This window comes from Maniola hyperantus, chromosome 23, assembly GCF_902806685.2.
Source record: "Maniola hyperantus chromosome 23, iAphHyp1.2, whole genome shotgun sequence".
Classification (NCBI taxonomy): domain Eukaryota; kingdom Metazoa; phylum Arthropoda; class Insecta; order Lepidoptera; family Nymphalidae; genus Maniola; species Maniola hyperantus.
In genome coordinates, this window is record NC_048558.1 from 3,134,225 (window position 1) to 3,160,023 (window position 25,799).

Genomic DNA, 25,799 nt, shown 5'->3' on the forward strand with positions numbered 1-25,799 from the left:
TACCTACCTACTAGTATGTGTTGAGAGATTTAGCGCGCCCTTCTATACATTAATACAGGGTCAAACCAGAACGCTAGCAAAAACTTAGTGTTATTGTTATACTACCTAAACACAATCCAATACCAATAACCATTTGCCTTATTTTGTAGTTTTAGTGATTAAGTATTTTTGAAACCCGCAATGTATAGCGTGCAAAACTCAGGTCATTGCCCCGCCTACAACGCGGCATTGACACCGTGTCGCCTACTTACGTAACGTTCGTTGACCTCTAGCGTCAGTCAGATGTTTTATTTGCAATATATCGTAAAATTACAACATTATGAAATTTTTTCATATTACTTTTCGTGGTTTTTTTGGAGTATCATATCAGTAATCACCAGTACTATCCCCTGTCTTCGTTTTTGCCAGCGTTCTTGGTTACACCCTGTATAAATAGTTTAGTAATTACATATGTAATTTAGTCCAGTTTGTACATAGATACATATCTAAACATAAACCCAAAATAGAATTTCTGAAATGAGAATAACAGGTATGCACTATGCATAGGGTTGCCATCTGCAAATTTCAATCTTTCGTTAAAATCCTGCCGGTCCGCAATTTATGATTCTGTTTTCAAAAAATTAATGAATGCGTTTAAATTATAGTAAAAAATTTAGAATTTACACTGATGAAGTAAAAAGTACACACAAAAGACAAAAGACAAAGTAAAGACAAAAGGTAGTTTCAATGATATCTTCGTTAGGTACGCGAAAAAAAATCTCATCAAACAAAAGTACCTAAAACCTCAATTCTATCGCACAAAAAAAAGAAAAGAACTGTAATAAACTAGGCCACCCCTGTAAAATACAGTCTTCTATGACATAAAATTGATCAAGTTCGTGTCGGGCCACGCGTAGTATAGGGTTCCGTACTTGTCCGTCACAATAAATTATTATACGGACTTAGATTCGATCCACAGTATTTCGAACGTCAACAATAGGTACCAATTATTTGTTTTATTGTTTAGGAATTATTATTATTACGGGTGTTATGATTTTATTTTTCCATCTTTTACATGACTATTGGATATATTATTCAAATATTTTTAAAAGACTAATGCAACGTGACGGGAGAGCGGGGACTTACTTCAGGGTCCCTGGCACAATTTTAAAAAGACCTTTTTAAACAAATAAATCATTTCATTTCATTTCAAATCATTTCATTTCATTTCATTTCAACGACGTCCCACTCCATGAAATAGACGATGAAAAATTTACCCCACTACGTGTAGAGGATCCTAAAAAATTAATAGGTAAGTATTTCAAGATTTTATTTTAGTACTTTATAGGCGTGATTAACATATTATTGTATAAGCATGCCAAATTACAATTTTCTAGTAGGTAATAAGGGTGAGATCTATAGAGCGCACTTGGACTTTGCTGACTTAAGTTTGAGTTGAAACGAGACAGATTTATGTGAGAATATAATACAGTATACACCTGTCTCGTTTTAGCTCTGTCTTAAGTCTAAGCAAAGTCAGAGTGCGCTCTATAGATTGCACCAGAGTCACTGAGCTAAGTCACGGATGGAACACGGACATATCGAAACTAGGTATAAGGGTTTCTTGTTGAACGCTAAAAAGAAATAGACAGGACAAAGACCCCGAGATAATGGGATGCTGCGAAACACTGTCTGGCCTGAGAACGTGACATCTTTTATTCATCTTGCTGGCCCTTTTTGAGCTAAGAAGCCTACAAATGTCGAGCATTATTTGTTTACGTACCTACTTAGAAAAGAGTAGTCGGGATTAGTCGAACTCTATTTGATAGGCTATATAAAAAACATGGCAGTTGATCTTAGAAGGTTTGTAGTAAGAGCCAACGCGCACCACGTTTAAAATTTGCATTTAAGGCGAGTCACCGAGGCGGGCAGCGCGGCTTGTAATTGAACCGCTTGGCAACGTTCAAATTCTGTGTTTCAAACGTTATATTTGAATTTAATAAATTAGTCCTGTTGAAAACTAAAATTTAGCAGGTTCTTTGTAGTACTTAAAGACAAATATTTCCATATAAAAATTATTTGCCAAGTCAGAAATTTTAGTATTAAATAATTCGTTTTAGACTTTTATTTCGGCTTATTTCAAGATTTTATTTGATCGAGTGAAGTACTTCCTATTGTATATCAAAGTAGCACATTCTTTAGACAATGTCTTTAGGTATATTGTATATTTTTAGCAAGGCCATTATTTAATAGTAAATACCTAAAACATTTGATCTAGCAAACCAGTTTTTTCCGCTTAGCCTCGGTGACTCGCCTTAAATGTACCAAAATCCGGTGCGTAATGAATTCCGCAGTGCGCGTGCTTCCATATAATATAGTTCTATAGTTCACAGATTTTGCGGGGAAAAAAACGTACGGAAATGTACCGTGGTGCGCGCTAGCTCTAAAACAAGTCCGTAGATCCGTCCATTTGTATGTCAAAGCTATTTTTTATTATAAAATGACAGCGGAAGTTTTGTAATTGGATCCCGTTGGTACCCTTCAGGCAGGTATGGAGCTCTAAAAAGGAACATGGGTCTTTTTAGGGTTCCGTACCTCAAAAGGAAAAACGGAAACCTCATAGGATCACTTTGTTGTCTGTCTGTCTGTCTGTCGGTCTGTCAAGAAACCTACAAGGTACTTCCCGTTGACCTAGAATCATGAAAATTGGCAGGTATAGGTAGGTCTTACTAGCCACGGCTAAAGCCTTCCACCAGACCAGATCAGAGACCATTAGAAAATACACAAATTGCCCCTGCCAGGAATCGAACCCGGGGCTTTCCACTTATAAGACCACAGTGCTAACTCCTACGCCAGGGAGGTCGCCTACAAGTATTATACGAAGCTAATATAAAGCGGGTAAAAAAGAAAAAAGATTTACTTGCTATAACCCAGCTCGTGATTACATAGGTACGCATTCTCGCAGGACATACAACGCGAATAACAAGTTTTTCAGACCAAGGTTGAAGCCTGGAGGTTTACGCATTTCCCGAGGGAGGCGCGGCGGTGAAACAAAGTCTGAAAGGACGATCATGCAATCTGTGTACTGTACCCGTAGTATAAGATTTTACGTCTCACCAAACGTTGCTAGAATTCGAGAGTCGAAACACTTCCGCGTTATAGTAAACGGGATCTTAAATGCCTTGTTTTAAAGCTCAAGTTTGTCTACACATCTACAGCCAGCGCTCCAAGCGGCATTGAATTTTTGACTTCAATTCAAGGCTCTTTAGGTCCATTTTACTTTGATGTTATTTTGTTTCGATTCTCGAATTCTAGCAACGTTTGGTGAGACGTAAAATTTTATACTACGGGTACTGTACGTTAATAAAAATACCGGCCAAGTGCGAGTCAGGCTCGCGCAACGAGGGGTACTACAGTCGTATTTTTTTAACATTTTGCATGATAATTCAAAAACTATAATACATAAAAATAAATAAAAATCTGTTTTAGAATGCACAAGTGTCACCTTTCACATGATACCCCGCTTGATATAATTATATTACTTCTAAAATTGAAAATACTAATTATTAGTTCATGACCAAAATTTAATTTTTTTTGTGTGATGTAACCACAAATTCACGGTTTTCAGATTTTCCCCGAATGTATGCTATAAAACCTACCTACCTGCCAAAATTCATGATTCTAAATCAACGGGAAGTACCCTGAAGGTTTCTTGACAGACAGACAGACAGACAGAGAGACGGACAGACAGACAGAGAACAAAGTGATCCTACTAGGGTTCCATTTTTCCTTTTGAGGTACGGAACGCTAAAAATCGGCCAAGTGCGAGTCGGTCTTGCACACGAAGGGTTTCGTACCATCGTACAAGATTATCAACTACAAATTCCGCCTCATACCTCCATTGCCATCTCGAACTGTCTTGTACTATAGGTACAAAAGAGTTTGGTTGTAGTTATCTACATTCGGCTTTGTTGGAGAACTTATTCCGACCGTGGACTGAATTTCCGTCTCGGAGTAAATGAAAAAACTTTCATCTACACTTTGGCTTAAAACTTTTCCGAGCTATAGTTGCATATTGTTTTTATTTTATTTACCTTTAGCATTTTCTTATAATATGTATATTACATCGTACGAACAGGATTATTGAAGAAACAAAATGGCACCGACTCATTGGTGCTCATGCACCAATGCAACCTCAGTGACGTCTGGATTTTAAACGGGTCGTTCATTAGTATCTAAGGGGTGGCGCTGATTTATTTGGTTTCTAAATCGTGAAAAAATTAGTTCGAGCGCGCTCTACCTCGATTGTATTGAACTTGTCCGCTTGCGGATTGAACGTCTGGTTCGGATTAAATGGAACATCTTTCTTTTATTCGTTAGATTTTATTTATCTTTTTCTTGCCATTTTCTTTTTATGGAATACTAGCAACCTACCCAGGCTTTGCACGGGTGCAATGTAGGTACTAATGTGGTGTCAGTGTGGTTTTTGTCTTTGGCATTTGTATGGGATTACGTAACAGAGAGAGCCCCATACTAACTTGTATCCGTGGATAGAGTGGATAAGCTTTGATTAAAGCCGGACATTGATTCGTCCAGAATGCAAAGAGTTCGAGTGCGCTCTACCTCGATTGTATCGGACTAGTCCGGACAATTTACCCGCTTTGTAAATAGCTGGTTCGGATTAAATGCAACATCTTTCTTTGCTTTTACCAGATATTAGTTTGATTTTATTTATCTTTTTCTTGGCATTTTCTTGCTTATAAAATAAGAATTTGACTCGTGAACCGTAATAAGCATCTATTGTCGCTATATAAAAATTCAAAATGGCCGCCACGAAAGTTAAAATAATTAAAAAGTGTTAGTGTTTCTTGTAAGATGCTCGCACTTGACCGTTTTTTAAATTCACGTGAAAGGTAGATACTGAAGACTTGTAGTGATAGACACGTGCTAATTTATAATAGTTTTTTTTTGGTTTAGAACAAGTGTTTTTATCATCTATATAATTATATACAACGGAAAGCTGACTGACTGACTGATCTATTAACGCACAGCTCAAACTACTGGACGGATCGGGCTGAAATTTGGCATGCAGATAGCTATTATGACGTAGACATCTGCTAAGATAGGATTTTGAAAATTCAACCCTTAAGGGGGTAAAATAGGGGTTTGAAGTATGTGTCCACGCGCAAAAAGTCGTGGGGATAAGCTAGCCTATGTACCTAATTAATTAGTATATTTATTTGTATATAATATTGAAAACTTTATCAAGTCTTATGAACATTTTAATTAATAAATGGTATCTAACTTATAACTAAGAAGATATGTATAAGAAAATTAATACTAGTAATATGAGCTGGATTTACCTTAATTGTGGAAAAAATTATCGCACCAGTCCAACAGAAAGTACCAGGAGAGCAGAAACAAACAATACACTGAACAGAAGCAACTAACCCGATTGTTTATAAGGCACTATAAAAGCTACGGTTCACTTTCGAATCGACCGCACTAACCACAGTGTGGAGACACAGAAAGTTAATATAGAGATTTTCACTCATGAAATCGTCACAGGGAGTCGCAGGGAGGCTGGTGGAAAACGCTTGGCCGCCTGGAACGGGTACGGTATCTTTGACATCGCGATTTGGACTGGCTAAAATTAACAATGTTGATCGAATGCACGCAGGGTTGGCACCGACGATTGACCGATATTTTAAAATGGGATGCGGGATGGATATGATTTGGCCCTTTTTATATCTTTTAATTCGTATTCGTATAAACTTGATCTGATTTATTGTAGGTATGCCTTGTACGCGTAGTAAACACTGACGATTGGGTATTTAACTACATCAAAAATACCTAAATTATTTCTCAGTGATTATTAAATAGAGGGTCTTCCAAAATACGTAAAATCCACGACCTTTCTTAGTTTTAAGTGTAATAAATAACCAATTTAAATTATCGATTAAACTAAAAAAGTACGTCATTATGATGTGACGTCACATTCCAGTATTTCATAGAATATCGCATACTAAGTGCGCGTTTTGACGTTTGATAAAAGTTACTGATTTGACTAGTTGTCAAGTACCGTATTAGAATAGTATGAGTTTTCTTGGGATAATAATGCGTATGCGATTTTTACGCATTAAATATAGTTAAAATAAGCTAGGGAAAATTTTAACAGAAAAAACGGATACAAGTACTGATTCCTTTTGAACATTATAATAGATATTACATCAACGTCAGTATCTTTATCTTATATGTATATAAAAGGAAAAGGTGACTGACTGACTGACTGACTGACTGACTGACTGACTGATCTATCAACGCACAGCCCAAACTACTAGACGGATCGGGCTGAAATTCGGCATGCAGATAGCTATTATGACGTAGGCATCCGCTAAGAAAGGATTTTTGAAAATTCAACTCGTAAGGGTGTGAAATAGGGGTTTGAAATTTGTGTAGTCCACGCGGACGAAGTCGCGAGCATAAGCTTGTCTATCTATATATATAAAAGGAAAAGGTGACTGACTGACTGACTGACTGACTGACTGACTGACTGACTGACTGACTGACTGACTGACTGACTGACTGACTGACTGACTGACTGACTGACTGACTGACTGACTGATCTATCAACGCACAGCCCAAACTACTGGACGGATCGGGCTGAAATTCGGCATGCAGATAGCTATTATGACGTAGGCATCCGCTAAGAAAGGATTTTTGAAAATTCAACTCGTAAGGGTGTGAAATAGGGGTTTGAAATTTGTGTAGTCCACGCGGACGAAGTCGCGAGCATAAGCTAGTTACATATATATTGCAATAATATTTGACTGGCTAAAATTAACAATGTTGATCGAATGCACGCAGGGTTGGCACCGACGGTTGACCGATATTTTAAAATGGGATGCGGGATGGATGTGATTTGGCCCTTTTTATATCTTTTAATTCGAATTCAACGAACTTGATCTGATTTATCGTATGCCTTGTACGCGTAGTAAACACTTACAATTACAATAGTAAGTATGAGTTTTCTTGCGATAATAATGCGTATGCGATATTTACGTTTTTTTTTACACATATTAATTTTCTTTTAAAAATTTGATTTTAGATAAGTACATATTAGTGTTTGATTATGTTTGGGTATCATTGTAACTTCTTTATGCTAATTTATATATTGAACTGTAACTTTTCTATTGTATGTATTTCTATTGTTATCTTTCTTATACTTACAATCATGCAATAAATGAATAAATAAATAAATATGCTTAGAAAAAAGCTAGGGAAATTGTTAATAGAAATAACAGATATAAGTAAGTACTGATTTCTTTAATTAATAAATATTTTATAAGATAGATAGTTATATGAGAGGTTTCTTTTGAACATTATTATAAATATTACATTTACGTCAGTACCTACGTATAGTATATTAGTTACATAATATATTATTACAATAATAATTGACTAGATAAATCAACAGTGTTTATCGATTGCATGCAGGGTTGGAACGGACGATTAACCGATATTTTAAAATCGGTAATGTAATTTTTTTAAATCCTATTTGGCCTTATTTTCAGTATGTTATTATGTAAAATTATATTGTATGTATCGCTGTTGATTGCAAATAAACGAATAAAATAAAATAAAAAATAATGTTATATTTTATAATAGTATGTAGTGAAATTCTTCAGTACAGCAATCGAACGCAGAAAGTCGTCAAAATGCGATGCAGCATCGATACAATCGCATAATCGCCGTTTGCTGATGCTAAAAGCATCGTGTCTGCTAGGGCCCTAAAATTAGCAATGCTGATCGAAAGCATGCAGGGTTGGCGCAGCGGACCGATCGATATTTGATAGAATACGGTATTTGACAACAAGACAAATCAGTAACTTTTTATCAAACGTCAAAACGTGCACCTAGTATGCGATATTCTATGAAATACTGGAATGTGACGTCACATCATAATGACGTACTTTTTTAGTTTAATCGATAATTAAAAATGGTTATTACACTTAAAACTAACAAAGGACGCGGATTTTACGTATTTTGGAAAACCCTCTATTTAATAATCACTGAGAAATCATTTATTTTTGATGTAGTTTGAGATGTGGTTTGTACACAAAGCCTGTTTTTAGGGTTCCCTTATAGGAAAAAAGGAACCCTTATAGGATCACTTTGTTGTCTGTCTGTCCATCTGGCGTCGTGTCTGTCATGAAAACGCATAGGGTTCCCGTTGACCTAGAATCAAAAAATTTGGTAGATAGGTAGGTCTTATAGCACAATTAAAGGAATAAATCCGAATTCCGTTAATTGTGGTTACATCACAAAAAAAAAATTTGAATTTTTCGATCACATTGCACCGGAGCAACAGATCGTTGTGATTTTTTGCATGGGTATATTTAAAGACCTGGAGAGTGACATAGGCTACTTTTTATGCCGGAAAATCAAAGAGTTCACATGGAATTTTTAAAAACCTAAATACACGCGGACGAAGTCGGGAGCATCAGATAGTTCACTAATAACAAATTTCAGAGATAGATACGATTTTTTATTTATTTCTGCCTGGAAATAAAGAAGTAGATACCTACGCTAAATAAAATAGTTATTTGGCACAAAACAAGTGTTCAGCTTGACGAAATTGAAATAAAAGCCATAATTATGAAATATGGCTATGAAAACGTCTTCAACATGTTTTGGCAGCCATGTCGGAATACGTGAATCATCCATATCAATTAAGACTGCGAATTGCGATTCTACCATGGATTTGAAAAGAATCATAACAAAAGAAACACAGCAAGTGATTTGGATTTCCCAGTGATGTTATATTTTAACTAGCTTACGCTCACGACTTCTTTTAAAAACTCCTTCCTTCCTTCCTTCTTTCCTTTTTCGACTTTTTTTTAAAGTATCCTAGCCTCCAGGTTTGTAACTATTGCAATCTATACAAGAAGTCACGTTGATTCATTGTTCCGTTGCGACGTGATTAAAGGACAAGCCAACAAACAGATACAATTTCGCATCACTACCCATATTATAAACTAGCTGAGGCCCGCGACTTCGTACGCGTGGATTTAAGTTTTTAAGAACTCTTTGGTTTCCCGGGATAAAATACCCATGCAAAAAAACACGTTGATCCGTTGCTCCGTTGCGACGTGATTGAAGTCCAAACCAACAATTCCAATTCCTCGCCCCACGAACCCATGGTCTCCGCCTAAAATCTGTTTCATAATATATTATTGCATTATAATAAGTAAAAGTATTTCAATCCTTAATGAGCGCAGTTTCCGCATACAAATATAGAAAAATGCGTCTGCGCTGTGTTATCGAGTGATGCGCGTTGCGATCAAAATAAATCGGGGTCGGACGCTCAGGTGGTAAGGTATTTCGAACTTTAGAGACTGATGATGTATAGGGTTCCGTATTATCTCTAGAGAAAAAGCCAAGTGCGAGTCAGACTCGCGCACCGAAGGTTCCGTACTCAGTCGTATTTTTTTGACATTTTGCACGATAAATCAAAAACTATTATGCATAAAAATAAATAAGCTGTGCGGATAGATCAGTCAGTCTGTCACATTTCTAAATATTTAAAAGAAAAAGGTGACTGACTGACTGACTGATCTATCAACGCACAGCTCAAACTACTAGACGGATCGGGCTGAAATTTGGCATGCAGATAGTTATTATGACGTAAGCATCCACTAAGAAAAGATTTTTGAAAATTCAACCCCTAAGGGGGTGAATTAGGGGGTTGAAATTTGTGTAGTCCACGCGGACCCAGTTACGAGCATAAGCTAGTAGGTGATAAAGAAAACATTGGAAAACAGGAAGTCTAGAAAATAAAAGTGATGTCTCACAAAGCAGACAATTACCGAGGCGGCTGAGGGTAAGGCGGAGCTAAGTGCTGCTTCAGGGAACAAAGGCTTATCTTAGGAACGACTCATTTCTAAGAAACTTTTCTTCGGTATTTTACAGTATGTGATAAATAAAAATTAGCTGTTTGATCGGTATATATACAATTCAAAGTCCTGACTGACGGACTGAATTATATATCAACGCACAGCCTAAACCGCTGGTCCTAGAGACTTGAAATTTGGAGGGTGTGTTCTTTGTAAAGAGTGGGTATCCACTAAGAAAGGATTTTTCGTTTTTTTTTTTTTTTTTAAAGAATATTAGCCATGTTAAATGACTAATATTCCCCTTTCCTCTCCAATTAAGCGTCAGGCTTGTGCTAGGAGTAGGTACGACAACAGTGCAACCGGCAGGGTTTGAACCGTCGACCTTTCGGTTTTCAGTCCACTCCTATACCGGCACGACGCCGTGTAGAACCAAAGGTTTAGTAAAAACTACCATACAAGGGGTATGGTAGTTCACTTACCAGTTACCACCAGGTGAGATTGCAGTCAAGGGCTAACTTGTATCTGAATAAATAAATAAAAACAGATTTCGATATAATATAAGGTATCGTCAGAATCCTTACATCATCGCGAGTTACACCAGCTATGTTTTTTAAAAAAATTCAGTGGTTAGTCGTATTTTTAATTTTTTAATTACAACTTGTTCGCTTTATAGCTTCGGATCCTTAAAAATGGTGTCACAGTTTTGTTCCAGAGTTTCTTCAATTAAAATATGGCCAAGTGCTCTATTACTTTCATTGAAAAGGAATATTTTAATGACTGTTCGCGTTATGAGGAACAGCTCATATAAACAGTAGTTTGAAGCGACATTGTAAGAAGCTATGTCACATTTCCTTATTCCCTTTAACACTACCTAGTGATTGCGGTGCCATCGTTGGCAAACACAGAATTGCAAACAAGGAAATAGAGATGGTATCGCAAATATAAGCGAGATAAACTTAGGACAGTTGTAGGTACGACACCGTTCGTTAAACAATCACCTCTCCTCTTTAGGTATCACTGGCAGCCCTCTGCGCAGAGCATGCATAGATTGTGACGAGATACCGGAACATGTATAGTCCGCCACACGTCGAGATGGCAATCGGGGTATGAGGTGCGGGGCGTTCCCTCCCCGATTGCTATTTCAACCTGTCGCATACTATACTGGTTAAATGCAGCGGTATAATTGCACATCAAAAAGCATACATTGGCTTTCCAGCAACTTCCTGAAGTCCTCGTCAACCTGGAGACTGACTGACTGAGACTGCGTGCGACAAGACACTCTTTTACTACTTCCATTACAATTTTGAATTCTCTGGGATCAAAGATATTTTAATTAAAAATATTTTTTGGTATCTTGAAGATTGATTATCCTAAAGATAGAATTGCTACTGGAAAATGTAAGACTTTATAGTGTTCTATTTTGAAAAATTGATTTTTTTATAAGTAACGATTTCGCATCTACTTGTAAATGGATTTCATTGATCCCTTCAAGGAAATGTGTTTATATTTAAGCCTTTGCATAAATGATAATTGTTTGCCGCTCCGCGAATCTAGCAGCTCGCTTTGTTCGCCCGTCACAGAGTCTGATATTTCCTCTCTCTGCATTATCGATTGTATTTGTAGACAGGACCAGCACACCCTGACCCCTGCTACCTAGTAAGATAGCTCCGAACTACGCAAGAAGCCATCAGACAGAGGGACGCGGGAAGACCAGCATACACTGGCTCGTATAATAGCATACACGCAAAACACGCACACCAAGAAAATCTCCCGCGCATGCGTACTGAAACCACCCCACCCAACTCTTCGGTCAAAGCCGGCAAAATTCTTTTACACCCCCTGTGGTGACGTCCCAAACGCAACAACTAGTTCGGAAAATTCGATTTATAAAAGAAAATAAATACTATAAATATGTCTCTAACAATCTGTGTCTGTGTATCGCTTCAGCTTTAATTGTTGCTTAGTGTTTTTACTACGTTAGCATTAGTTATCACTTTTATCAGTGTACAAAAGGACTATAAAAAAAATATGGCGGAACGCTCATGTTTCGAATTTTAAATTGATAGAGATTTTTTTAAATTATAAAAGGTCTTTTATCGGGTAATGCTTGTGAGGACTTTAATCTATAAGTACTTCGTGTCGGTTTGCTAGTGCAAGGACACGGGAAAATCGATAATTTGTCCGCGATGGCGAGCAGGCTCTAGTTTATTTGAGTCCGGAGACCGGCTAGGGTGGTTCGAAGCTGGTAAAACTCGGCTGTTGTTCATGTCAGCGGAGAAAGAAGAGGATTAGACTCGCGTCAGTTGACGACATGACTACAGAAACGGCCACGCCGAATCAGGTACGTAAAAGAACCCCGGGGGATTTTTTGCCGCAACAGGGCCCGTGTCAAGGACAGTCACCTTCTTATACAGACGTCTTATATAATGTTTCTTTAGCTATATTTAGCCATAGACTACTGAAGAGGTGCTCTTTTAACTTTGAAATTTGCAGAACCATTATTCAAGATTTTTTTCAGTTAGAAAATAAGTAGTTTGTCTCATATCTATATTTTTTTGGCTACTGTTTGTGACATTTTCCTTATTGGTACATATTTAAATCTTATCTAATGATAATTATAGAATAATCATCATACATTAAATCTGAGTTCAACATTAAAAGCACAAAACAATGTGTCGTCTTTCTCTTAATTTAATTTCAGATTTTTAATTTTCGTTTCGTCGTTGATTCTAAGATTTAATTTATTAATAAGTATGTGAATATACTTCCACTTTTCATTGATCTTACATTCTTTCTTTATATAATCTTGTCATATTACACACAACTTAATTGAATTCTTATCTGATGTTTATCCTTATTTTCTTTATTTTATTATATACCTACTTTATTTCTTTTGTTTCCGTTCATTGTTATTTCTCTGTCTTCCCTATCAGTAATTATATTAGTTATCTAGAAGCCAATCGGATGTTTTCGTCGACTGATCTGATTATTAAGTTAAACCGTAATTGTATGTTATTTTTTTATTTTGATAAAAACGGCGAGCAAAAGAGCAGGCGGGTCACCTGATGTTAAGTGATTACCACCGCCCATGAACATTTGCAGTACCTACCAGGGGAACCACCAATGCGTTGCCGGCCTTTCAGAAATTTGTTGGTCCGCCCCTTGAATAACCCCATGTTGTATTCCTATATAAAAATCCCGTGAGAACTTTTTGATTTTCCGGGAAAAAAGTAGCCTATGTCCTTCCCCGGGATGCAAGCTACCGCTGTACCAAATTTCGTCAAAATGGGTTGAACGGATGGACCGTGAAAGGAAAGCAGACAGACGGACAGACACACTTTCGCATTATGGACGATGACTCTTGTTTCAGCGTACCTACTTAGATGAATTTTAGTCGTTGATTAGGTAAAGTAAACTAAAGAGCATCGTGATGTGTTAGCGCAGAAACTTGATATTTAGCTAAGAGCTTCCACGTTTAATGCACCATTAAGTGACGACTTTTACGACTCACAAACCTTGAAATATACAAGCAAACTGTACAAATAAAAAAACTTTATCATTTGCAGAGGTAGTAACTCGTAGCCTAGTGTTACCATCGAATACTCGGTTAAATATTTTATTTGCATTAAAGATACTTTGCTAAACAGCAAATAATATATTTTTGAATTCTCAAATTAAATATGCAGAATTAGTCGTCTGTTTAGTTCAAATTGGTGTTTTGCCTTTCGTTAAACTGATGCTTTGTCTTTCGTTAAATTTACCAGCCGTGTTTTGTTAAATTTTCAGTATTCATTTCTGCTTAATTAATCTGTCCTAATAATTCAAACTAATGTTTTCATCTTTTGTTAAACATTCTGTATTAATATCTATTCTTATCCTATTAATATCCTAGTTTCTAACTTATTTTCTAGGGTTTGCTCGTAACTTTGTTTGCGTATTTAATTTATAGACTTTTTGTCTCTTGGGAATCTTTTATTTTTTCGAAACTCATACTTCTTTTTTGCTCACTCGTGTTTTTTTACTTCACTGAAGAAAAAAGCACGTCGATTCGATAGTTCGATCGATTCGATCGCGTCGATCTCTCCGTGAAAAACGAACTTACTTATCTTCAAAGAAACACACTGTCACACGTTTTCGGATAGGTAGTAATTACGATGCTTTATCACATAGTTCATGCTATTCAAACAAAGGAAGTAATTATTTACGTCCTTGACTTTGTACTACTCTTGTAGGGCTTCGATCCCTTCAAACGGTTTTCCCTGTTTAAGCCGTTATAGGATACTTGGTGCTTCGACGCCTACTTACCTACTTAACTTAGCAAAGGAATGTGGCCTGCGCTGCGGTTTTTATAACACAATAAACTATGTTATGTAGGGTAGACTATGTTACATTATACGTAGGGTTATCAATCACACTTGCAATATTATTGACTCTTACATAATATAGTACCTACTCGTTGTTAGATTCATATCTTCTCTACTGCTTGCTAATATCATATTGTTTGTAAGTTTATCAATATTTATTGTATTTATTAAAAATATTATTTATAATATTCAAACACTTTATAAATTGAGATAAACTTTTACAGCTCGAAAACATGATTTCAAATACATATTAAGTATGCTGAGCGCTTTATGTTAGACATGATCTGCTTTATGATGAAGTTAGATCTGAATTCACTAATGAAGCATCCAAGACACAGCTGGGTATCATGTGGGTACAGTCAAGGACACAACCTAGTATACGAATTATAATTAAATTAAATTTAAGTACTTGTTTACGTGCTTAAAATAAAAATTGATTGTCATTATATCTAAAATATAATTGGGCCTATAATTGTTCCCTGAGAAACACCCACTGTTAAATTTACTCTTATGGTTGTGTTTAATACGGAAAACTTTACCCACGCTCATGGAAATATTTTCTGAAATTAATTTATGTTAACTTAAGTCACTCAGTTAAGTTTCATTTGGAGATAAAACAATCAAAGGCTTTAGATAAATCGCCAACATTTTGATTTTGCTTAAACGACATTAAGTACCACTGTTTTGAGAGTAAATCTGATTGCATGAAACAGACTCAACTTTGTAATGCGAAATAAACCACAAAAAATGTACTAAGTTAAAATATAATACATAGAAGCAATAGATATAAACTTAAACTTTCATATTTGCGTTGTTTTGCTTTCTATTTCGAAATTAATCTCAAATATTATTCTCTGGGGCGTTAACCCCACCCCTATGTCTGCCGATATTTTAGTATGTTTAGTAATTATTATGAATTTGTTAATTAGATCATGCTAATGGGGTAAGGAGGGGCGGCGAGGTGTCATGGTCGTCTGCTAATATTTGCAAAACATGAACACTATTAGGGATTTCTTTGTATTGCGAAAATGCGTGAAAGTGTTAGGTGATATCATTATTAAAATTTATATTCTGTACTAATTTTATTTTAGCAAAACGTCGAAATTTATTATATTCTTTTATTTAATTATAGCTTCATCTATAATTTATGTTAATGTCTACTACTGAGTAGAATTGAGTAATTTTGATGATATTGTTATTAAATATTGATGAAATGAAGTGTAAGATGATTTTGATAATCTACCACACAAAGTCAAACAAAACTATAAAGTTGTGGAACCTACTATGGATTTCTAAAGTAGGTACAATTGATACTTTATAAGCTTTGGAAGTTCAAGATCACATGTATGCTAATATACTTATTTAAGCCGAGATTTTAAATTTTGAACTTGACGCGAAATTATGGGTATTAGTCTAGATAACGAAGAAAGATGATAAGAAAGGGGTACTAAAGCGAACTTTTTGGAATCACAAACATCAAACGATCAAAATTTATGATCCTGTATTTAATTTATAAAATGAAAAATCATCTAAGCAAAGCTAAAGTACAGAGCAAATGCCTAACAGAATACTATACAATTATTATAGTCATAAAATCAGACAAATCCGCACAAATGAAGTGAGTCATCAAGATCTGGGGACACAAAAAGCTTGCAATCCGTCGAGGGGTAACGGAGTCATAAAATGTTATGGCATTTAGGGGTTGCATTCCCCTTGGTTACAAAAAAAGTGTTTTTCTGAGAGGGGGAGCTGTACTTTTACATGATGTTTATAGTTCTTGCTCCAGACTCTGAATCATCCATGACCGACCATTGAAGTCAGTTCTCCAAGAAACCAAAAGTTTTTGGCGAAGTTTTGAATAATGATTTGATTACTTTGATTTAGGGAACAAAGAAGAAGGGAGATTGTCCATAATTTAGCTATGATTATTAAATTTTCATGTCTATAACAGAGCCATAATTATTAAAATTAATTTTATGGTTCAGGTGATGTAACTTACAATTATTATTTGAAGTTACTGTAAACGTACACCTATTATAAATTTTAATATAGGTTAAATACTACCTGAAGAACTTATCGTAATCAATATTCACTACAAATAGCTTCCTAATAAAAAGATACAGTCAGCAAGGAAAGTATGTTATCAATTTATCATATTTTTACTACTTTTCTATTTTTCGATACTTGACCATAATAAATATTCTGAGCCGTGACACGAACTTGTGAGGACTCTTGTAAGCATCACACGCCACGGTCTGGCGACGCGCCGCCTGACTCCAGCGACTCCCTGCGACTCGTTTGATGTCGTCTGTCGTCGGTCCTAGTGGAGTATCTTAAAAACGCTGCGCTTTCCGGTTCGAGGTCGCCATTCTAGCATCTTGGGACCCCAATATCTGTGTTTGTTGTGGGCTGTTCTCGGACCTGGGTGCGTTTGGAACCCTCGTAGCACTAGTTTTGCGCGTAAAAATTATCACCGCTATATATTATATATCATCTTACAAATCTAACAACTAGCCACTTCAGCTTCGCAACCCGTTGAGCTATGTCGGTTATTCTGGTACTACTACGAATCTCCATATTCTCCCCTTATTTCTGATTTGATCACTGACCTGATTCATCGCGGGCATCAGCTAGTTGTGAATAAATAATTTGACTTTGACTTTATCGGTTGTACGAACTATGTGCCCTGCCCATAGCCACTTCAGCTTCGCAACCCGTTGAGCTATGTCGGTTATTCTGGTACTACTACGAATCTTCATACTCTCCTCATATTTCTGATTTGATCAATGATCTGATTAATTTATATGTCATTACACCAATATATCTAATCCGACATTCAGTTGAGGGTTACCACAAAACAAAAATATAATACTTAGCGCGCATTTTTAGTTTTAGGTGATCAGTTTTTGTAATATACCGGTTTTTAGGCAATATGTCTTAAGTATATCTCGACTCTAGTATCATAAGGTCGGATGTGGATTTTTGCTACTTTTCAGGAGAGCCAAAACAAAAATGCTAGGGAAATCGGGTCATAATTTCTTAACTACTAGAGATACAATTTCAGTTGTTTTTGTAATATTTAACACTAACTGTACCTATCATTAACCATTACTAGAAATACTTTATTTCATTAATAAATAAAATATAAACTCACAATTTCTTCAAAATGGACGATATGCGACTTTATGCTGGTAATATTCGTAACTGTGCTAAAAAATTGTGTGCATAAGTTGTAAACCGACTTTATGGCTGCAATTTTTACTATTACAAATTTGAAATAAAAGTCGGATCTATTACTTAATATTTCATAATACGTCTTAACTGATTATACATAAGTAATATTCGGACAAAAGATCACAGTAGTTATCTCACAAAAATCATTTAGGAGTTTTGTGAGATAGCAACAATGTACCTATCTGATTTTTCTGAAACTGATTAGTTAGATCTGAAACATAATAATTGCATTCGCCCGATAGTCTGACCATTGCATCCGTGTAAACCTTGTGACTTCTGAATGAATGAAAATAACATTTACAAATTCACAAATAAAGCCCATTAATTTAAAAACAACGGCCAAAAATTGGAAAAAAAAAATTACAAAGTAATTAGAAACCTACAGTGGGCCAAACATTTTTTGTGGAATTGCATACATGACGGTTACATCAATATAGAAATCTAAAACATGCCAACATAGCCTGATTTTCCTTATAATGATTAGGTACGTAAAGTAAGAATGGAGGTCAGCAGGTGCCTACTGCAAAAGTTGGTTATATTTTAACGTGGATACCATTATCCACTCTCGTTTCTCATTATGTCGTATATTGGGCGAAAGCGGGGAAGAATTTTAAGTTTATATGTACCTATAACATACTAATGAAATACAAAAAAGTCTTCTTTAAAGTAGTTTTTATAAAATAATAACACCCAGCATTATTGCGTTAGTTGTAGCCAGGTAATATATCCCGAAATCTGAAAATCCCCGCCATTCTTATTTTTTTTTTGATATAACAAACGGTCCTGATATATCACCTTTGTAAAGGGATGTGGTCTTTAAAATATGTTGTAGTGCCAAATCAAACTTATCAAAAAGTTTTGTATCCTTCGCATGTTCTTGTAAACTGTGACCAATCTCTTAGTTTAGTAATCTGCATTGTTTTCAGCTATTCCCTTTTTTTCTATTTGTGCATGGATTACATCTTACTCCACGTAGGTACATTTTGCATTTTAGCATAAAGCTTGTGATTTATCATCTTTTAGTGTGGTAATCCTTATAATAATCATAAGTAAGCCATAACGATTATCATGCTCCGATTATGACCGACACAATTATCAGACCACAAAGTCAATTCTTCAACAATTTCGAGAATACTTTGTTTCTTCTCTAGTAGATTAATGAAATAAGACAAGATACTGTTTTATTCCTTCCGCTGCAGCTGATGTTTTCAGACCACATTAAAGTAGCAACACTGCTGGTAGCATCATGAATCGTTTTTAAGGTGCAGAAACTACGCAGGTATAAGGATTTACTGTTAGTCAAATCCGGCATTGCCACTTTTGTAATAAAAAAAATACTTTCTGCTTTCTTGAAAATTCCATTGCTTCTGTTTCGACTGTTCTTTTTAACAGATACTTATTTAAACTGTTTCTTTCGTGTTTTAGTTAAGTTTTTTTATTTTTTTACTTTCACTTTTATTAGTTGTTTAATTAATAAATTCATTTATACTACATTTATATTTAAATTAACATAATCTAAAGCTTCCTATAATTAGGTATGTTTCGTTAGAATCACTATCATCACATATTGTAGGTGCCTTATAATTTCTGCTCTCGATTAATATCAAATTCGATCGATTATAGGACGGGTAAAGAAGAAAAAAATTGATTAGGTACTCTAATTTTTTAAGGCTACCTTAAAAACTAGGGCAATACATTTTTGAACTGATGATTTGAACTGTGATTCATAAAAAACACCATAAATGCACGGTTTTTTGCTTAGTGGGGTTCTATTATAATATATGTTTAGATTTCCATGGTGTGATTTTCGTGGTCCTAAAAGATTTTCTAGTCTACATTTTCAAAATGTCTTCAGCTTTATTCTGGCTCTTTTCTTTTTTCCCGCAGTTTAGTCCAAAATTTTGGTGAAATAGGATGGATCTCTTACCTATTAATCACATCAACTTTAATGTAGTCACAAACAAAAAGCTTTATTTCAACTTACTTCCATGAATTTTATTGCAAAATTATTTATATTACAAGGCAAAAAGTCTTAAATGATTCACAGTCCAAATATTAATACAAAAACTTCGAAGCATAACATCTGTTGTGATTTTACCTAACAAAATTATTACATATTTTAGAAGCAGAAGTGCGTAACTGCAGTACCAGCTAGTATTACAAATAAACTTATTTCGTAGCATAATGGTCGAACTCAAAATACATCTATCATTTTTCTCCATTGCTTTGGTGCATACATACGCAAGTCAAAAAATATAATTATGGTTCTCCAAATTTTTAGAATGTGTTCAGATACGACATTATGCATGTATTTATCTTTGCAACGAAAAGAGATAGAAATACTGGTGTCAGCTTGGCAGAAAGAGCCCGAAATGCTCATTACCTTTATGTAAAAAAGTGAGTTTGGTCGGAAGTACACATCCGACCTTATGATACTAGAGTCGAGATATCATTATTAATTCATATTTTGTATAATAACATCCCACTGCTGATCAAAGGCCTCCCTCTTCTTTTATTTTAACTTTACAGCTGCTATTAACCTTTTCACCTTTATAACAGAATATTATTTGTTTTGTAGACGGTACTACACCGTTTACGAGTTATGAGTTATGACGCTTCAAACGACCCACTTTGTGCCATTAATAACCTCCATTTCCTTTTATACGAGTACCTATTCCGTACCTCATCCTCTTTGTAGAGTTCAGGTTATTTGTTACATCCTTCAACTCGTTATGTATTGTGGGACGGATTTGTAATACGGTAGGTATTTTGTATTATTGAGATTAAAAGCTAGTCTATTTCTATTATACGATCCAACTAAGAAGGGCATCCACATAATTGGGTATTTGACTACATCAAAAATAAATTATTTCTCAGTGATTATTAAATAGAGGGTCTTCCAAAATACGCAAAATCCACGTCTTTTGGTAGTTTTAAGTGTAATAACCATTTTAAATTATCAATTAAACTAAAAAAGTACGTCAAATGATTGTGACGTCACGTACCGCTATTTATCAACGCACAGCTCAAACTACTGGACGGATCGGGCTGAAATTTGGCATGCAGGTAGATAATATGACGTAGGCATCCGCTAAGAAAGGATTTTTGGAAATTCAACCCCTAAGGGTGTGAAATTTGTATTGTCCACGCGGACGAAGTCGCGAGCATAAGCTATTAGCTAGTAAGCTAGTTTATTATAAATGCGAAAGTGTGTTTGTTTGTTGGTTTATTGATTTGTTGGTTTGTTGGTTTGTTGGTTTGTTGGTTTGTCCTTCAGTCACGTCACAACGGTGCAAGGGATTGACGTGATTTTATACATGGTTATAGATAAAGACCTGGAGAGTGACATAGGCTACTTTTTATTCCGGAAAATCAAAGAGTTCCCACGGGATTTTTAAAAAACCTAATTCCACGCGGACGAAGTCGCGGGAATCAGCTGGTACAAAACTTCCTATAGTGACAAAATAGTTGTTGGTAGAAGGCCCTCCCAGGGCTGTAGCGCTTTGTTGTTGTTGTTGATGATGATGATTACGAGTGAATGTTTCAAATTTCAATTTCAACCTAATAATAAAATCGGTCAAGTGCGAGTTGGATTCGCACACGAAAGTAGTTTGGTACATAGTGTTAAAGGCGGCCATTTTGAACTATGCCATCCTGATTTTTTATTATTTGTCGTTACAGCGGCAATAGAAATACACACTGTCAAAATTTTGACTCTCATGAACCGTATATTCATTTATGAGATATAGCCCGCTGACAGACAGACAGGCTTAGTAATAAGGTGGCGTTGGTATCGGGTACGAAACCCTGAACATAAAAGTAATTTCTCCACGTGTCATTTTGTACAAACAATGCCAAATACAAGTATTACAGAAGGACTATACACATTTCAGGTACTCGTTCAAAATGTAGCAAGTACAAAGCCCGTCTGGCTTTACAAGCACTCTTGTATGGAGCATCCCTTTTCATTTTTGGCAGTGCTACTTGAAAAGATTTTGCGTTCGGATTAACGTGATATTGTGTAGATTTCACCTTTAAAGCTTCCGGGGTCAAAGGAGGTCATGGTAATGGGTTCAATTTCCAGGTAGGTACCTACATGGTACCTACGGAAAAATCTAAATATATAAAAGGAAAAGGTGGCTGACAGACTGACTGACTGATCTATCAAGGCACAGCTCAAACTACTGGACGGATCGGGCTGAAATTTGGAATGAAAATAGCTATTGTGACGTAGACATCCGCTAAGAAAGTATTTTTGAAAATTCAATCCCTAAGGGGGTAAAATAGGGGTTTGAAATTTGAGTAGTCCACACGGACGAAGTCGCGAGCATAAGCTAGTTATATTATAAACACTAAATGATGCCTGCAACTCTATGCAGATTAGATTTTGTAAAAATCCTGTAGAAATTCTTTGATTTTCCGGGACCAAAATTAGCTTATGCACGGACTTAACTGACACCGGAGACCTGGTATTAGGGTACCAACCCTACGGAACCCTGAAAAACTATTGATGTTACATCATCATCATCATCATGATCAACCCATCGCCGGCTCACTACAGGGCACGGGTCTCCTCTCAGAGTGAGAAGGGTTTTGCCCATAGTCTACCACGCTGGCCATGTGCGGATTGGTAGACTTCACACACCTTTGAAAACATTATGGAGAACTCTCAGGCATGCAGGTTTCCTCACGATGTTTTCTTTCACCGTTAAAGCTTGTGAACTATTTAATTACGCACATAACTCCGAAAAGTTAGATGTGCGTGCCTGGGATCGAACCCCCGACCTCCGATTAGAAGGCGGACGTCCTAACCGCTAGGCTATCACAGCTTTTTTTGATGTTACAGTGAAGCGTAAAGATCTTAATATGTCTGCTTGTTTTCAAAATATCAGCTAGGTATTACGCAAAATTCCTCAGTGCTCGAAGACCAAAGCCTTCGAACAGTGCGTGTTGTCAGTGATGACATATGGATCCCAGACATGGTTGCTGACTATGGGCCTCATAAGAAAGCTCAGAGTCACTCAGCGGGCGATGGAGAGAGCTATGCTTGGAGTTTCTCTACGTGATCAAATCAGAAATCAGGAGATCCGTAGGAGAACTAGAGTAACCGACATAGCTCAACGGGTTGCGAAGCTGAAGTGGCAATGGGCAGGGCACATAGTTCGTACAACCGATAGACGTTGGAGTCCCAAGATGCTGGAATGGCGACCTCGCACCTTCGACGCAGCGTTGGAAGGCCGCCCACTAGGTGGACGGACGACATCAGACGAGTCGCAGGGAGCCGCTGGATCCAGGCGGCGCAAGACCGTTGCGTGTGGAAGTCCCTACAAGAGACCTATGTCCAGCAGTGGACGTCTATTGGTTGATGATGATGATGATGATTACGCTAGACTGTGAAACAAAGCCCGTCTGGTTTCCACTTCCCAGACACTATTGTTTGCAAGCTTCGCCAGGTATCAAGGGAAGACTTTTTGAATAGCATCTTCGTAGAAACTCTCATACTTATTAAGTACCTATGAGATATTTCAGCCTTGATTTCCCGAGGGTTCAGAAGGAAAACACACTTGATTTTTTTCATAAAAATTTTCGATATTTCAGTTGAAGTAAATTATTAGAAATATTTCTATCGTAGGAAAAATAATATATGGATATAAGGAGGCAGATGTACCTGATGCTATGGCTAATATCACGGAATAAAAGATTTTCACAAGGGATTTTCATTTTAGTTTTGACTTTAAAAGTATTTTTTTAAAGAATATTAGCCATGTTAAGTATGAGCGATATTCCCCTTTTCCCTCCAACTAAGCGTAAAGCTTGTGCTAGGAGTAGGTACGACAATAGTGCAACGGGTGGGGTTTGAACCTCCAACCTTTCGAAATTTTCGGTTAAGACTACGATCGCCTGGTCAGGGAACCCGAGGTTCGATCCCGAGCACGCACCTCTAACTTTTCGGAGCTATAGTGTGTTTTAAATAATTTCTAAGGACCCCTTACAACAAGTGCCTAACTGGACGAAATCGATGATATCGGAGGGGTGCAGTAATAAATCTCTATCGCCGTCGAAATCACCCCGTTTGTGTGCTGTCGCTCGACTGTGGCGTCATGGGGTGAAATGATTCGGCTAATTTTGGAATTCGATATTTTTGATTTCGTAGAACAAAATATTTTTAGTCATAAGGGATTTTCATTTAAGTTTTGACTTATAAATAATCGAAATTTATGTTTTTATTATACGATACCCGCGACTTCGTCCGCGTGGATTTAGGTTTTTTTAAATCCTGTGGGAACTCTTTCATTTTCCAGGATAAGAAGTTGCTTATCTCAATTTCCGGGATGCAAGCTACCTCTGTACCAAATTTTATACAAATTAGTTTAACGGATCGACCTTTAAGAATCCCGTTGGAACTCTTTGATTTCCCGGGATAAAAAATAGCCTATGTCCGTCCCCGGGATTTAAGCTAACTTTATACCAAATTTCATCAAAACCTGTTTGACAGTTGGGCCGTGAAAACCTAGCACACAGACAGACAGAGAGACACACTACATGCATTAATGATTTTAAAAAAATTACGCCACTTAAATTAGATACGGATACTACATATACGCATTTCAAGCTCAGAAAGATTTTGAAATCTCCTAAATTGATGTATAGTCCGGACAAAATAATTTCCCACACGCTATTTTAACTTTATGGCTCAACTGTCATGTCAAAAGTATTGTTCACCAATCTCCTTTAAAAGAAGGACTAAAATCGTACTTTTGACATGACAATTGACACCAATTAAAATGATGGCGCGTGAGAACTTATTTTGTAGGCATTATAAACGAGACGTTAAAGTTAACGGAATCTTCTAAATAATTTTAATTATTTTTTTTCCTTTTTGTTGAGTGCCAATTAGCTACAAAAATGTATGACTAATAAGTAATTTTATTTTAACCTAAACTTATAAATTATCTTATATACTAAGAAATTGTCCACTGACGCATCTTAGTCTTTCTTGATTAGAGATACACTTTGAGAGATTTTTAAATGCATATCAAAAATTGTGGACCGGCAGGAATCAAACCCGTATCTCCTGGGATCGCGCCCGATGCTCTGACCACTAAGCTACGGCACGCTTGCTGCCAGTGACGAAATTTGTGATATGTATGTTTACTAATTCACTGAGTAATAACGGAAGGTATATGGATAGCGTTAATGAAAATATAGTTGTAAGTTATGTTCATAATATTAAGAGAGCCACCTCGCCAACAAACTGGCCCACCAGTTTGGCGAGTTAGAAATTTAAGAGCCCTGTAAAATTAATAAGAATAAAGAAATTTCAAAAAAACGGTATTTAACGGAAAGAGAATTAATTTGGTCAAAGAATTAGTTTGGTCATCCAAAGGGGTAATGCTGCCAGCATCTTGGGTACAATGCCTCGCTGCGGTGGTCTTGACGAGGTTTTAGATTTAATTTAATTTATTTTAGTTTTAATTTAATGTTGTTTTTTTTTAGATTTAAGTTTATTAATAGTTTATTTGTTAATCATTGATAATCAATATAATAATAATGTTTTAACGGAATTTTGGCCAAATGTAGGAGTCACATAAAGCAATGAGCTAAAAGCCATCTAAATCAGACAACCCAACGCAGTAGTTTCGTAACACAAACAAAACTCGCGCATTCACGCCACGCGCGTCCCCTAGACAGACAGACATACATGTTTATGTACAGAGGGTGAGTAACCCTTGAGTGGGGGTTGGAATAAATTGCTCGTGGTCTACCCTTCGTCTTACACTTGCTTGAGCATGCGTTACTTTTAAAACTACCTACCTGTATGGATAAAACTAAACATACCTTGGCATAACATGTTTACGTTCGCTATTTGTAGGGTTCCGTATCTTCAGAGAAAAAAAACGGTCAAGTGCGAGTTCGACTCGCGCAATCATGGTTCGTTCTACAATCGTATTTTATCGACATTTTGTACGATAAATCAAAAACTATTATGCCTAAAAATAAATAAAAATATGTTTTAGAATGTACAAGTAAAGCCCTTTCATATTATGATATCCCATTTGGTATAGTAATCTTACTTTAAAAGTTGAAAATACTAATTATTTGTTCAAAACATATTTTAATTTGTTGTTTTAAGATAACTCATTAACCTACTTTTTCCATAAAAAAAGCCAAGCCCTCTCGTGACTTGAAGAGGAAAATATAACTAAGCTTTTTCCTAGACCATAACCATGGGGGTTTGAATGCAAATTAAGATAACTAGTATGCAGTTTATTAGTTTACTAGCTGATGCCCGTGACTTTGTCCGCGTGGATTTAGGATTTTTAAA

General features: G+C 36.2%; 2 protein-coding genes across 18 annotated transcripts in view; one reads left to right on the top strand and one right to left on the bottom strand.

The window, feature by feature from the left end:
- LOC117993286 (uncharacterized) overlaps nt 1-5,611 on the bottom strand; it is a 73,540-nt gene extending 67,929 nt beyond the window's left edge. For all 6 annotated transcript variants that reach the window (XM_069506573.1, XM_069506572.1, XM_069506571.1 and 3 more), the window contains exon 1: nt 5,343-5,611. The gene's annotated coding sequence lies outside the window, so the exon portion shown is untranslated. The remainder of the gene's footprint in view (nt 1-5,342) is intronic.
- A 6,084-nt stretch (nt 5,612-11,695) lies between these two features.
- Nucleotides 11,696-25,799, top strand: part of LOC117993215 (ankyrin-2-like) — a 94,448-nt gene continuing 80,344 nt past the window's right edge. For all 12 annotated transcript variants that reach the window (XM_069506414.1, XM_069506412.1, XM_034980968.2 and 9 more), the window contains exon 1: nt 11,696-12,216. In XM_069506414.1, coding sequence (XP_069362515.1) covers nt 12,187-12,216 — 30 coding nt within the window. In that variant the 5' untranslated portion in view covers nt 11,696-12,186. The remainder of the gene's footprint in view (nt 12,217-25,799) is intronic.